The 13,215-nt window shown below is 42.0% G+C and overlaps 1 protein-coding gene across 4 annotated transcripts in view; it reads left to right on the forward strand.

Moving 5' to 3' along the window:
• ZMAT4 (zinc finger matrin-type 4) overlaps positions 1-13,215 on the forward strand; it is a 416,088-nt gene that overhangs the window by 276,907 nt on the left and 125,966 nt on the right. The window contains exon 7 of one of the 4 annotated variants that reach the window (XM_010976927.3): positions 6,139-7,781. The exons of the other annotated variants lie outside the window; for them this stretch is intronic. Coding sequence (XP_010975229.1) covers positions 6,139-6,154 — 16 coding nt within the window. The 3' untranslated portion in view covers positions 6,155-7,781. Of the gene's footprint in view, positions 1-6,138; positions 7,782-13,215 lie in introns of those variants that run through there. 4 annotated transcript variants of the gene reach the window in all.

The raw sequence follows: 13,215 nt of genomic DNA on the forward strand, positions 1-13,215 counted from the left end.
ACTTGAGGGCCAGCATTCGATGGTAGAGCTCACCCTCTGACAACTACCGATCTGCCCTTGCTTTATTTATGCTCCACTGCAGAGGCGTTTCTGGCTGGCCCCACAGACGTGCTCGGTGCCCGCGGGGTTGGGCTCTGTTCGCCAAAGTACAGAAGTGGAGTCGGATGGGTTTCCTCCTGCAGGGCTGAGTGTGGTCCCCGCACTAGCTGATTAGAGTCATCAAAGCATTCTCTGACCACCCTCACTTCAGACACCAGCTGCAAGCTTGGGGGACCCCTAGGCTATCCACATTCCTGACCAAGCGCCTACAAATTCCACGGTTCCCACCACCTCCTCTGGTTTGACAATTCATTAGAAGGAACTGCAGAACTCAGGAGAGCATTCGACGTATGATTACAGTTTTATTATAAAGGATGGAAACCAGGACCAGACAGGATGCATAGGGTGAGGTCTGGGAGGGTCCCAAAGGCAGAGCTTCTGTGCCTCCCCCAGGGAATTAGGGGTACCACCCACCCTCCCAGCACACACACCAGTGTGTTCAACAAGGAAGCTTCACTGAGCTTCAGTGTGCAGAGATTTTATTGGGGTTTTGTGTCTTTGATTTGATGGACTGAATCACTGGCCACAGAACTGACCTCAACCTCCAGCCTCCCCCCGCCCCGTGCTTCCCAGAGGTCAAGGGTAACATCATTTGGCTGAAAGCCTCAACGGTCTAATCACAGGCTGGTCTTTCCGGCACGGCCAGCCCCCATCCTGAAATTACCCTGGGACTTACCAAGAGTCACCTCATTAGCATAAACTTTGAGCAAGAGAGAAAGAGGGAGAGAGCCCACCCTGAGTGACAGAGACACATCTGTCAACTGGGAAGTTTCAAGGCTTTAGGTCCTCCACCCAAGAACCTGGGATGAAAGCCAGCTGAATTTTTTATTCTGTAGCAGCTCCGTCAGAAATGTTTCAGTGACAAAGATCAAGGATAAAGACCTTAGACTCTCTAAATTTTGAGTGGTCACTGGACCCATTCACACACGTTATCTCCTTTACTCCTCGTGGCATCTATATGCGGAAGATGCTACTGATGTCTTTGTGTTACAGATGGATAAACGGAGACTAAATAAAGTTAAAAACACGGCACATACATATCCAGGTAGGAGCAATAGGTGCTGGAATTTACAACCATGTTTTCAAACTGTAACTCGCAAGCCCTTTGAAAGGAAAAGAAGAATAAGTGGAAGCAGATAAGAAGATAGAGATGCTTTGACTTTTTCATTGTGTTTCTTATCAGAAAATGCAGGATGGAGGTGACTTGGCCAGGATAGGACCAGAAATGAGGACTAAGGGGACCTGAGAGTTAGGCTTCGTCCCAAGGAGACAGACGACTGGTTGACCCTCTGGGTTTCTTCATGTGTTTATTTGGGGAAGCTCATGCATCAATATTGCATGATGCTGTGCATTAAAAATAAAGAAATAAAGAGTCACGGGCATCCCTGGGCTCCCTCCTGCCTCTGACATTTTATGATTTTGTGATCGTATGAAAAATGGTCTGCAAAGCAAATGAATAGTGTAAACAAGATTATAAAGAGAATGTTTGCCTTCTTAAGGGAATAAATTGTTCTTAAACACATCAGGAGCATTCATTTGCATATAAACAGCGCAAATTCTCTTCTAAGCAGAGGAGGCTTGTTTTCTTAGGTGTTTCGGTAAGTTAATTACAAATCGTTCATGTCAGTTTTGCTCCTCTGGGTGTATCAGGAGGTGGTGGGCCTGCATTCATTTAAAATATTCTGTACTTTTGAATATTCACAATTTCTTGAATGTTCAGACTATCTGACTTTTCTCTGAATTAGCCTGAATTTTCTTAAATTATGTCTGTATTTAAAGGATGATAAGGGTATGGGGTTTGCTCTTCTAAGAAGGTTTGGGGAAGTTCATCATGTGTAGCCCAGCTGAACCCCGTCCACCTTCAGTCATCTTGGGTTGGCGTCGGACGACCCAGCGAAGTTCACACAAGCTGTTAGGATCCAAAGCCCTACCTGTACTTTTAACACCCAGTGTCTTGTGGTCTTTCTGCATCTTTCTCCGCTTATGACTTTGAGTCTTCCCTCACCCCTAGATCAATCAGACTATATAGACTTCCACTAATAATTAACACTTTGCAACTATTTTTTTTGTCTAGACAGCTGTGGCACATTTGCATAGCACCATGCACAGAACAAAGGCATCTTCCTGGTGGCACTCTCTCTGTGCCTCGTCCCCTTCCCTTTGCTCCCACATTCTTACTTCTTCCCTTTCTTCCCCACCTACCCCCCGTCCCATGCCATTCACCCTCTCAAAGACAAAACACACTGCAACCCTTGTCTTAAGCACAGCAGTTTACAAATCACATCCTGTAACTTGGGCATTTTTTCTTTTTTCTTTTAAGTTTTGTTCTCTTCGCTACGTGACTGCTCACAGTATTCAAGATACATTTGTTATTTTGTTACATTTTGTCGGGGTCACTATGTGAAAGGATATATTGAGGAAGCAGGCTTCTGCTAAGTGGGGTGAGAGCTGGAGGGCATGCCTTCCCAGGCAGAAGAAAGAGCCTTTGCAAAATCTTAGGAGCACGTGGGAGCCTGGCAGTTTCAAAAACCTCAGGTAGTTCTCTGTGATCAGAGTGTAGAGTGATTGTGGGGTGACTGACCAAAAAATGGAGCTGGAGGAGACGGCAGTGGTCACGTCACAAAGGATTTTGTGATTGTATTTTTCTCCAGTGGGTGATGGGAACCTAGGGTGTCCGTGCTACACCAGCACCAGGAAGCAGCAGAGCTGGGTACCAAACCGCCAGAGAGAAGACCCTGCAGTGAATGTCCAGGGCCCAAAAGAGCGCAAGCGCAGGGGATGCGGGGGAAATGATGTGGCAAAGAGAGAAATAGGAAGCCAGTGAGATTGGTGGTTGATGGGCTGTGGGGTGAGGAAGAGAAGGACCAAGTCAGGGAAGACCCGGGATTTCTGCTCCGGATTCTTTATTTGCCGAGTGAGGGAGTACGGAAAAGAAAGATTAGCATTAGGGAGATGTTCGGCCTTGGAAATGTAATTGAATTTGGTTTCTCATTGTACCGTCTTCATAAACTGGGCGAAGGTGACAAGTCCTTGGATGTCCTTCATGGTGCAGCTCAGGCAGCAGGTTGAATGAGTTCAAAGTCACGACTGTCCAGCAACATATTTGTGGAAAAGGCTGGGACATCACTCTTCCCCATCTGACGAATCCTGGCCGTATCGTTTCACACAAGCCACGGCTCGCTACTGAATGCCTCACGTCGTTGTAAACTTGCTGCCGGGCGCTCAGAAACTGGGCTTGATCACGGCTGAGTATGTTCTGCTTGGCTTTTAAATTGGTTTGTCAAACAGTGTAAATTCAATCTGGGACAAATGAATCATTGGAGAAAAAAGACGCTTTTCTCCAGCCCCCACCTTCCAACACACTTGGTCTGAATGCTTTCTCTAGTCCTGTCTCTCACCTTGATAACATCTAAGTAGACTGTGAACCTTTCTGGTCATTTTCAACAGTGAGGGGAGTTTAATTTCAGTATTTGAGACTGCTCTTCGGATCCTAAGATGTCCTTATCAGACAACATAAGGCTTCTGTCTCAGAGCCTGTTCAGAGCATCCTTGTTCTCTGAACCTCCAGGTCAGGTCCGTGAAAGGGGTGCTTAGTGGAAAGAAAAGCGTTTTAAACTGACTGGTCCTACACGTGTGATTCTCTTCTGATTTGAATACGAGACCCGCCTGGAAGGCCTTCTCGTCCGTCCTACGGCAGGACCTCCAACAGGGGGCCAAGGGTACAGGAAGTAGGTGGAGCCCCACAGCTCTCTGCGTTGGAACCATCTCTTCTTGGGAGGCAGAGGGACCTGTCCCACGTTGTTCTCAGCTTTCCTAACTGTATCCCAAGACCCTGAGAACAGTCCCAAGACCCTTTAGTTAAAGAATTTTTTTCAGACAGTGAAACAGAGGCCATGTGGTCATCATTTCCAGGAGGACATATGTCAGAAATAATGCAAGCTCTAGGAATCTGATGGATATGAATACAACACAGGTGAAACGGTCTTTTCAAATCGAACCACATTGAAGACTTGGAAAACAAGGACCGTCCCTCCCCACAAATGGAAATTGTGGAATGAATTCCTTTCCCCTCCCCATGCCTTTCTTCAATTTTCTATTTAAAGAAATCTCTGAAAATGCATGAATTATGCAGCTTATCTTTCAGATGAAAAAGAACTTTCTTCTTGGATTGGAGGGCTGCATATTTATTAATAGCAGTAAAATGTTCCATGTTCTTTGTATCAAATGGGATGCTGACAGAAAAAAAATGTGCATGAGCCTTTCCAGCAATCATAACAGTTAACGGATGAATAATTATAAAAGCTGCATGGAACTGAAGGGCATTTGAATTTGTCATTACTTCTGTGTGTTTAGAAAGGATCTGAATAATTATTCTGACTCTATAAAGAAGAGTGTAATATTTTTCCTCATTTTGGGATTAAGTTCTTAATATATCACTCTTACTATAAGTTAAAAAAAAAAAAAACACAACCCAAAACCTCTCTTGTGGTTTTTTTCTTGTGATATAATCATGATTGAAGTCCGCTCAGCCGGGAATGTGTTCAGTCCTCTTACTGTTACGTGGAGATACTGCACTTCCAACTCATTTTAATTTGAAAAGTGTTCAGCTTTGCAGTTTATAAAAAAAGAGATTATACTTGTTTGCTTAGTGAGAACTTTCAACCTTTATGTCACATTAATTCATGAAGATGACAGTGACTGTGGAATTTCCCTAGGTCATGACCGGAGAGTAACAGGAACGGAATATGAGATTCTAAAACAGGATTTATCTTTCTAACAACTATTAAGAAGCCTCTGTGGTTACCAGGGTCATTCCAAGGGAACATTTCCAAGCAGTTTTTACCCCAGAAATGCACGTGCTCTCCATTTTCTTTTGATCTGCATTATACCAACAGCATTTGAATTTTTATTCGGATCCTAAGAATATCCTATGACAGCACTTTTTGGGGAAAATAAAATTTCAAGACATGCTGTGTGCTTCTAGGTGAGTGACAGAATTTTCCTCTGTGGCGTGTGAACTTTTCCTTTACCAGATTTCCACCGTGATATTTAGGTCTCAGGGCTGAGGGGTAGGAAAACGTACGCAAAGATTCTGACCTGCTTCAGCACTTGACCCTCACCCCCCAAAAACAGCTTTAGGGTTAATAGGAAATTAATTTTTCGAAGATTCTCTTTTGGCAGCCTTGTTGCAGCGAGAGGAGACCTTCAGTAGCATGAGAAGACTCTCCTGCATGTGTCAGCAGGCTCTCTGATTCTGCTGTTCCCTGGGGTTCAGCTCCCACCCCTGCACCGCTGATGACCTTGTGTCGTTACCTTTGCCAATTCAGGCCTCAGTGTTCTCACCTTTAAAATGGGGAGAAATGACATTAAAGATGTTTGTGGGGGTTAATGATCATATAAAATAAATGTGAAGTTTTGGACACATAAGAGGCGTGCAATACATGGAAGTGTCTTCTTACCAAGAAGAAAAGCAAAACTAAAAGCTTGTTAAAAATTAGTCATCTGTTTGACTTAAGTCAATGCTTTTGGAAAGTAAAACCAGAAACAATTTTTGTTCCTGTTTATCTACTTGAAAATTCTGAATGAATTGAGAACGGGGGTTTATAATTATTTGAAATCTAAATGCTACAATGTTCTTCTCTCCCTCAAAGGGGGTTTTGCAAATAGTGATACCTGAAACTTAAAGGTGCAATATGTAATATGCCACATGGGAAATTCAGTTTATTATTTTCATTTTTAAGAACTTGCAGAATGAATTTAGTGTCTGGATTGACAGTATAGAGAGATATATTTTCTTCTGCATACGTAGAGGTGACATTGGGAGTTGAGTTATATACATGTGTCTAGAAGTTATTGTGTAGAACTTAAGAGATTCATCATATAAATCCAGCTTTATTTTAATTTGATGGCTGAAGTTGTGTGTTGAGGGGGAGGGAGACCTTGAAAAGAGAGACAGAGAAAGAGAGAGAGGGGGGCGGGGAGAGATTATAATATATAATTATGAAAGAAGGTAAGACTGTGTTTCCTTCTATCTTATAGCCTGAAGAATAAGTAGTCAAAACATCTATCAAGAGATGAGGAAAAAAAGTCAGGATTTCTCTGCCATGGAGAATTGCTTACCAACCACCAGAGGAAGATTCTTTCTTGAACAATGAACATTTCTTATGAGGATTCACAGATTAACATACGACTAATCTTAAGTTTTTGGAGCATGAATGAGTTTTCTTTCTTCCTTTTCTTTTTTTTAACTTTGTGGTAAGTTATGATATTCGGATGGATTTTTAAAGTTCTTTCCTGGTAATATATTTAGCACATGTTCTAAACGATAATCCTATTGCGAGAGCATTATTCACAAAGACGGTGGGAAAATCTACACTTTCAATTTAGTCTCAGATTTCTTCAACAGATAATTCTTGTATTAAATCCCGGATGATCACGATGTAAAGCACTTCTCTGAAGAAATAATCTTTATTTTTTTCATCATGTTGACCACGATTGGTGGCAACTTGCACAGAACCAGACGAATCACTGTTAGTTGAAGCTCTGTAATAAACACAAACACTGCCCTTCTCATTTCACCTTCAAAAATGTGAGCTCAGTTTGCCATCTGAAGAAGAATGAAGACAGGAAAGAAAGAAAGAATCATCCTCCTTTTTTTTTTTCTTTTCTGATCATTCAAAGAACAGTTCCTCAAGGTTAAGCCAAGTCCTCTTCGCCAGCTTCCAAAATAATCGCTTAGGAAATGAATTAGTTTGCCTGCATGATGATCCTCTTAATGCAAAAATGTCTTAACAGCACTTGACCTTGATGAAATGTTTTCCCAAAGGTCTTCCAAAGAAGAAAGAGAAACCCCAGAATCACAGGGAACTAAATGAATGTTCTCTACTTTATGAAGTTGGCCTGAGCTGTGGGCTTTCAAGAGGGGCACTGATGATTTGGAAAGAAGTGAGTGAATTCGGAAGAAATGACCACCTTCAGTGGGCTGAGGTCCCCTGATCCTCTGTTTCTCACTGACGTCCTCTTGCTGCATCAAGATTCAGTGACTTCGGAGAGCACGCCACTGGCCAGCATGGCAGACTGGAAAACTGTGACCCTCAGATGGGGAAAGTCTCTGCATATAAATCACAAAGATCTTTCTCCAGGTTTCAGTCTTGTGCCTGGAGACTGGCTCTGCTGTCCCCGCGGCTGGCTGCAGAGCTGGACTTTGAGCTTCTTTTGGGGATGCTTCTCGGCTCTCCGGCCGGGGTTGCCCTTGGTACTTTGTGACCTTAGGCGATGGATCTCCGGGTGTCAGGATTTTCCAGTCCATTACTTTTCCACAAGAGAGCTGAGGTGGTTAAAACTCGGCGAGCAATAAATAAAATGACTTAGACTGCACCGTGTTGTTATGGAGCTGTTGGAAATCTGGCACCGTTCTCTTGTGGAGGGTCCACTCAGGAGGGGTCAGGGTTGTCAGTTTCCCTGCCTGCAGAGAGACACGGCCACACGGGCCACGCCGGCCATGCCGGCCACGCCTGCTGGCCACGCACCGTCTCGTGGGAAGGAAGGAGTGTTTGATGGGAAGCAATCTATTTTTCTGTTTTGGAAAGCACACAACAGAGCTGCAGACCTCCAATGATGACTTTTCTTCGGCTGTGTAAAAGAGGGCTTTATTTGTCAATTCTGCTGTAACATAAGCGTTGTCCAAGTAAAAAAAAAAAAAAAGTTTTGTTTCTGTTTGTGTTTAGTGAGTGAGCTCATCTCCTTCCGTGTGTTTTGTAGATGTTAATAACCTAATATAGACAAGCCTAGGAACGCCGATCTCTTGCTTTTCAGAGAAGCTGTGCCAACCCCTTTATAGAGAAGCTGCCAAATATAATAATCAGATTATTTCAGAATTCCTCATCTAAATACCGTTGCCCTTTGGCAGCCTGTCAAATGAAAGTGGCTACCCTGCTGGAGGTTTTCTTGTTTGTTTTCAGATTTCGTTATTTTTTGCCCTTGTAGATAAAGGGACTTGTGATTCCAGTGTACCATGGAGGTGACATATTCTGCGATGAATTTCTTTCTATATGTATTTGGAGAAATCTTGAAGCATCTTTGCTTGGGAAGCTGGCTGTCTGTTGTTTCTGTCCCTTTCTTGGGGGATGCGGTTACATTTCTTTAATTAGGTTGTGTCTTACTTTCCAGTTTCATTATGAACCATGAGAGTGAGATGTAAGGGAAATATTTTCAAATAGCCAAGTTAATTCCGATGGAAAGGAAGAGCCTGCCTGCAGACCTGGCTATTGTGTAGCTGCTCCGGAAGGACCACCTGGTCATAGCAGAGCTTCTGGGAGAGAAAAGAGTTGAGGGATTTCCTGTAAAATCTCAATTCAGGGGTACTAGGGGAGAACGTTATCTGTCTGGAAGAGTGAGACTCTGCAGATTATCAATATGTAAAGTACTTGTACTATCCCAGAGTCCTGGTAATAATGTCAATCTACCAACTACTGCCCATTTGAACTTTTACTCCCATGAGGGAAAAATGATACGGAATTAACACATCATACAAGCCTAATGGCGATCTTCTAGTAGAGGAACGTTTTTGTATTTAAAAGGATCCTCGCTAAGAGGTTGAAATAGTCTGTGTCTTCTCATAGAGATAAAATCTCCTACAGGGCTGGTCATGCAACTCACTTGCTTTGCAAAGAGTTCTTCTCCTGTAAGGACAGAGGTAAGTTTCAGTCTGGCTCCTGTGCCCATGGCTACAAACGCCACAGTTGTGAGACCCAAGTTAGTGAGCTTCCTTTATACCTCATCTCCATAGCACAGCACACTTCGTGAATATGATCATAAAGCAGCCTGCTAGGTAGAGGGGGTTACCGTGATCCCTTTGGCTGATAAACGTAGTAACAAAACTCACCTGCAATTGCTCGATTATAAAGACCAATAGGATTTGTTTTTCATTTGCCTTTTAGGTGACGTAGAAACATACATGCTAACTGCAGGCGTCTTCATAGCTTTCTGTTGACGTGAGTTTATTAGACCAGTCAGACCAAGAAAGGACAAATTGGAGATACATGGAAAATGCTAATACTCATTGGGGAATTTGAGCCCTGGGGTGGGGGTGGGGGTGGGGGGTCACACCTCTTCCAAAGTTGACCTTCAAGGGAGGTGTTTCTAAACAGGTCACTGTGAGCACTGTATATTAGAACTCCAAGAAAAAGATAACCTTTCTAAACTATCAGGTAATAAAATAACTACCCTCTTTATGTTCCATCCAAGCTAAGTATTCATTGTTCATTTGAGCAGCTCGTGCACAGAATTGATTGTTGTTCTTTTGTGACCAGAATGAGAATGGTCTGATCAACACATAATCGTGGCGATGGATTTTTTTTTTCTTTTCCTGCTTCTTACCTAATTTATTTATACTAAAGTCATGCTAAACTACCTCATGGGTGTGTGGTGTGGATTAACTAATTAATAATTGTCAGGTGCTAAAAAAATACACATCTCTGTATAAATGCTGCCTGAAGTTTTCTAATTTAAGCTATGCATGGCCAATGAGCTGTCTGGATATTTCATTGTTATATTCATGCTGATAAATTTGCCTTTAAATTGAATCTACAAGTATCTTGGTGTGAAATATAATTCGGAGAGTCCCAGCGTGAGTCAAACTCAAGTCAAAGTTAGCACCTAGGGAAACGAAAAGAACTCAGAGGCAAAAACCAAAATGTTTTCTGGAGCAAATTAAAAAAAAAAAAAAATTTTTTTTTATTGCAATGTAGTTGATTTACAATGTTAGTTTCAGGTGTAAAGCAGAGTAATTCAGTTATACATATACATACATATGTATTTTTTCTTTTCAGATTCTTTTCCATTATATGTTATTATAAGACATTGAATATAGTCCCCTGTACAATAGAGTATTGTTTATCTGTTTTGTATATATAGTAATGTGTTGTGTCTGTTAATCCCCTACCCCTAATTTATCCCTCCCCACCCTTTCCCTTTTGATAACCATAGTTTGTTTTTTATGTCCGTGAATCTGTTTTTGGTTTGTAAATAGAATTTGTATCATTTTTTTTAGATTCCACGTGTAAGCGATATCATATTTGTCTTTCTCTATCAGAATTACTTCAATTAGTATGATCATCTCTAAGTCCATGTTTCCTGCAAATGGCATTATTTCATTCTTTTTTATGGCTGAGTAATATTCTATTGTATAGAGTAGTAATATAGTAATATTCCATACACCACAACTTCTTTATCCAGTCATCTGTCGATGGACATTTAGGTCATTTCCATGTCTTGGCTATTGCAAATAGCACTGCTATGAACATTGGGGTGCATGAAGCAAATTTTAAAGCAGGTGTTCTCAAAGGTGGGGCAGAGGGGAGGTCAAAACTGATTTGAAAGAGTATTTTAAGAAATTTTGCATTATAGTAGTAGTTTAAATACCAAAAATTGTCAGTGGTTTATATTTAAAAATTAATTACAGTGGGTTTACGGTTATGCCTATCCTATTGCAACACTTAATTCTTTACATGTTGAGTAAAAGAGGGAGGAGTCCCAGCTCATTCGTGTATTTCTGAACATTTGCAAGAGAGGTTATGCAGATAAACGTCCGCCTTGGTTTGTGTCTTCCTAGAAAAACAGTGAACAGTGTTTTTTCTTTTAATGATTGAGGCTCAGAAAGGAAAGGAATGAATATCTAACAGTTTCTTAGGAATCATTCGAAGACTCTACGGCGACTAGTTAAAAAGTAATTTCCTTGCTGCCCCTGCTTTGCTGCCATTTTTTCCCCCGTATGATTAATTACACCTTTGTCACTATCCTGAGCAGCAGTTTTACTTGCTAATTTCAAGTGCCTCAGCGTAATTAGCAATTCATTCTGACCTTTAAAACCACATCCTATAATCTTCAAATTATATGAGCAAAGGGAGAAAAAAAATCAAATTTTACCTGTCCCCCAAACTCCAACTATCATTAACAGGTTACTCTGTGAGGAACAAATGCCTGTCCTGTGCCAGATTGTCACCATCAGCCATGCTCATTTGAAGTCCAAGCTCAAGTGCCCTCCTTCCACAGGCGATCACCGGGATCACCAAGGGTTGATTCAACTTCAGAGAGTTGAGGTAATACATGATGTAGAGCATTTGACTGCTGAATTTATTCATTTTTTAATTAAAGGAAAAAAAAGTGGAATTGCTATATACAATAATGATTTTCCCTCTGGCCTCCATAATATTTGGAGAACTCTCAGCCCCTTTTCTCCTTGCACTGTAGCTCTTTGAATGATTCAAGTTGTGACCATAAGACCACCAAGGATGAGCAAGATAAGGTTTCCTTGTGGTGGCCAACCCAGGGATCAGATGTTCTTCTTTGAAATCAGTGTCTGAATTGTGTATTCGCATATGTCTTAAAGCAGCTAGATGGGGGTTCACAGGTGTGCCTAACAGCACTCGTGCTTATGATTTATCCATCACCCAGCGTCCAAACAGTTGCTGTGGAGGGTCAGCCTCATGTCCCATCAGTCTGCTCCTCTGGCTGTACATAGTCTGAAGAAGCTCAGGACGGGGGCGTGCGATTAGCCTCCCCAGTTGTAGTTCCAAGAAAAGTATTAATGCTGCGTAAGTGTGAGCAAGGTCGGAGGGATGCTTTCTCTGTTTTGTCAAAAATGTAATCTCTTTGGTTGAGCCTGAGAATAATAGCAGGGTGGTCATCTCGCAAGGCTGACTGTTCTTATCTTAGAGCTGTCAGGGCATCGGCGATCACACCCTCTAGGGAAAAGATCCCCCCACCCCCGCCTCCAGGTGCCCACCGTCAGCTAGAGGAGCTTCCATAAATGCTTTGCGTTTTCCTTGCTGTGTTCTTCTGGGTTAATTCTTCTTGTGTCTTGTCGGATCTACTTTGTGGCTTTCATGTTGATGGGCTTCAGGGGCCACAGATTCCGAACTCCGGAGCTCTGCATCCTTGTCTCCACCTCTCTTGCTTTCCTGAGCACATCGCTATTATAAAGGTGCTTTGTAACAGGAAAATACAGTCAGTGTATGGAGAATAGACGCCATTCGGGAGACATACTTTTTAAAAGCCAACAAGTCTCTGCGTTTGACCAGGCGTATTTTGTAAAGCCTCTGTCCTCACGATCCAGTTCTTTACCACTTGATCGAAGGCCAATTACAAACTCATCTCCTAGCCCTTTATATAAGCTAGCGTCTCTGAGTGTCCTGTAGGTGTGGAGAGTTTAATTGTGATGGAAGCTAATCAGGTACCCTTTACAAGCTCCCTGTGGGGGTACGTGATAAGGTGAGCGTCCCACCTGGGGGTGTACATTAGCAACTCACTTCTTTGATGCTGTTGAGGCGTCAAGGAACGAAATACTTGAGTTTCTTTCTAGTCACTCCCTGGTTCAAAAACTGCCCATCTCCCCAGATGAATGGTGCGCCCTCTCTGGCTGGATTTGGACTCAGTCCTTATCCATTTCTGTTTAGTAACACATCTTGGTTACTAGAAGGCCTTATCTCTGCTTCTAGGAAATATCTGATGTTATCTGACTTATTGCAGGGATTTGACGAGAACAAACCATGTTTCCTTTGCAATCATTCTTCTTTAGCCAAAGAGGGAAAAACCAACATCAAAACCTACTTATCTTTTTCAAAAACTCTTAATAATCTGGTTTATAACAAGGACTAAAGGGGTTGTTTGGTGGAGTTGATCATATACACATATGTTGATTTAGTAATTATTTATTGAAAACAAAATTCCAGACAAAGGGTATGCTATTGGGGAAGGGATACAGAAGTTACAAAAAAAACCTTGATTTAGGATATGATTCTGCCATTTATTTGCTCTATGATCTTGGACAAGTTCTGTAACTTTTCTGAGCCTCAGTTTTTCGATGTTTAAAGTAAGGCTAATGGTACTTTTCTTATAGGGTTGTCCAAATTAAAGTGTATGCATTTCTTCTCCTCTCTCTTCTACCATCCAACTAGCTAATAACGCTTTCACGTAAGGTAGAACTGCTCAGTGTCAGAGCTGGAAGAGACCTTTAAGTCTGTCTCACCCATCTCTCACTTTGACCATCTTCATTTTTAAAAAAACGTGATGAAACAGAACCTTACGTAGGAGAAGGTTGCACCTCGTGTAACTCCC

This window comes from Camelus dromedarius, chromosome 22, assembly GCF_036321535.1.
Source record: "Camelus dromedarius isolate mCamDro1 chromosome 22, mCamDro1.pat, whole genome shotgun sequence".
Classification (NCBI taxonomy): domain Eukaryota; kingdom Metazoa; phylum Chordata; class Mammalia; order Artiodactyla; family Camelidae; genus Camelus; species Camelus dromedarius.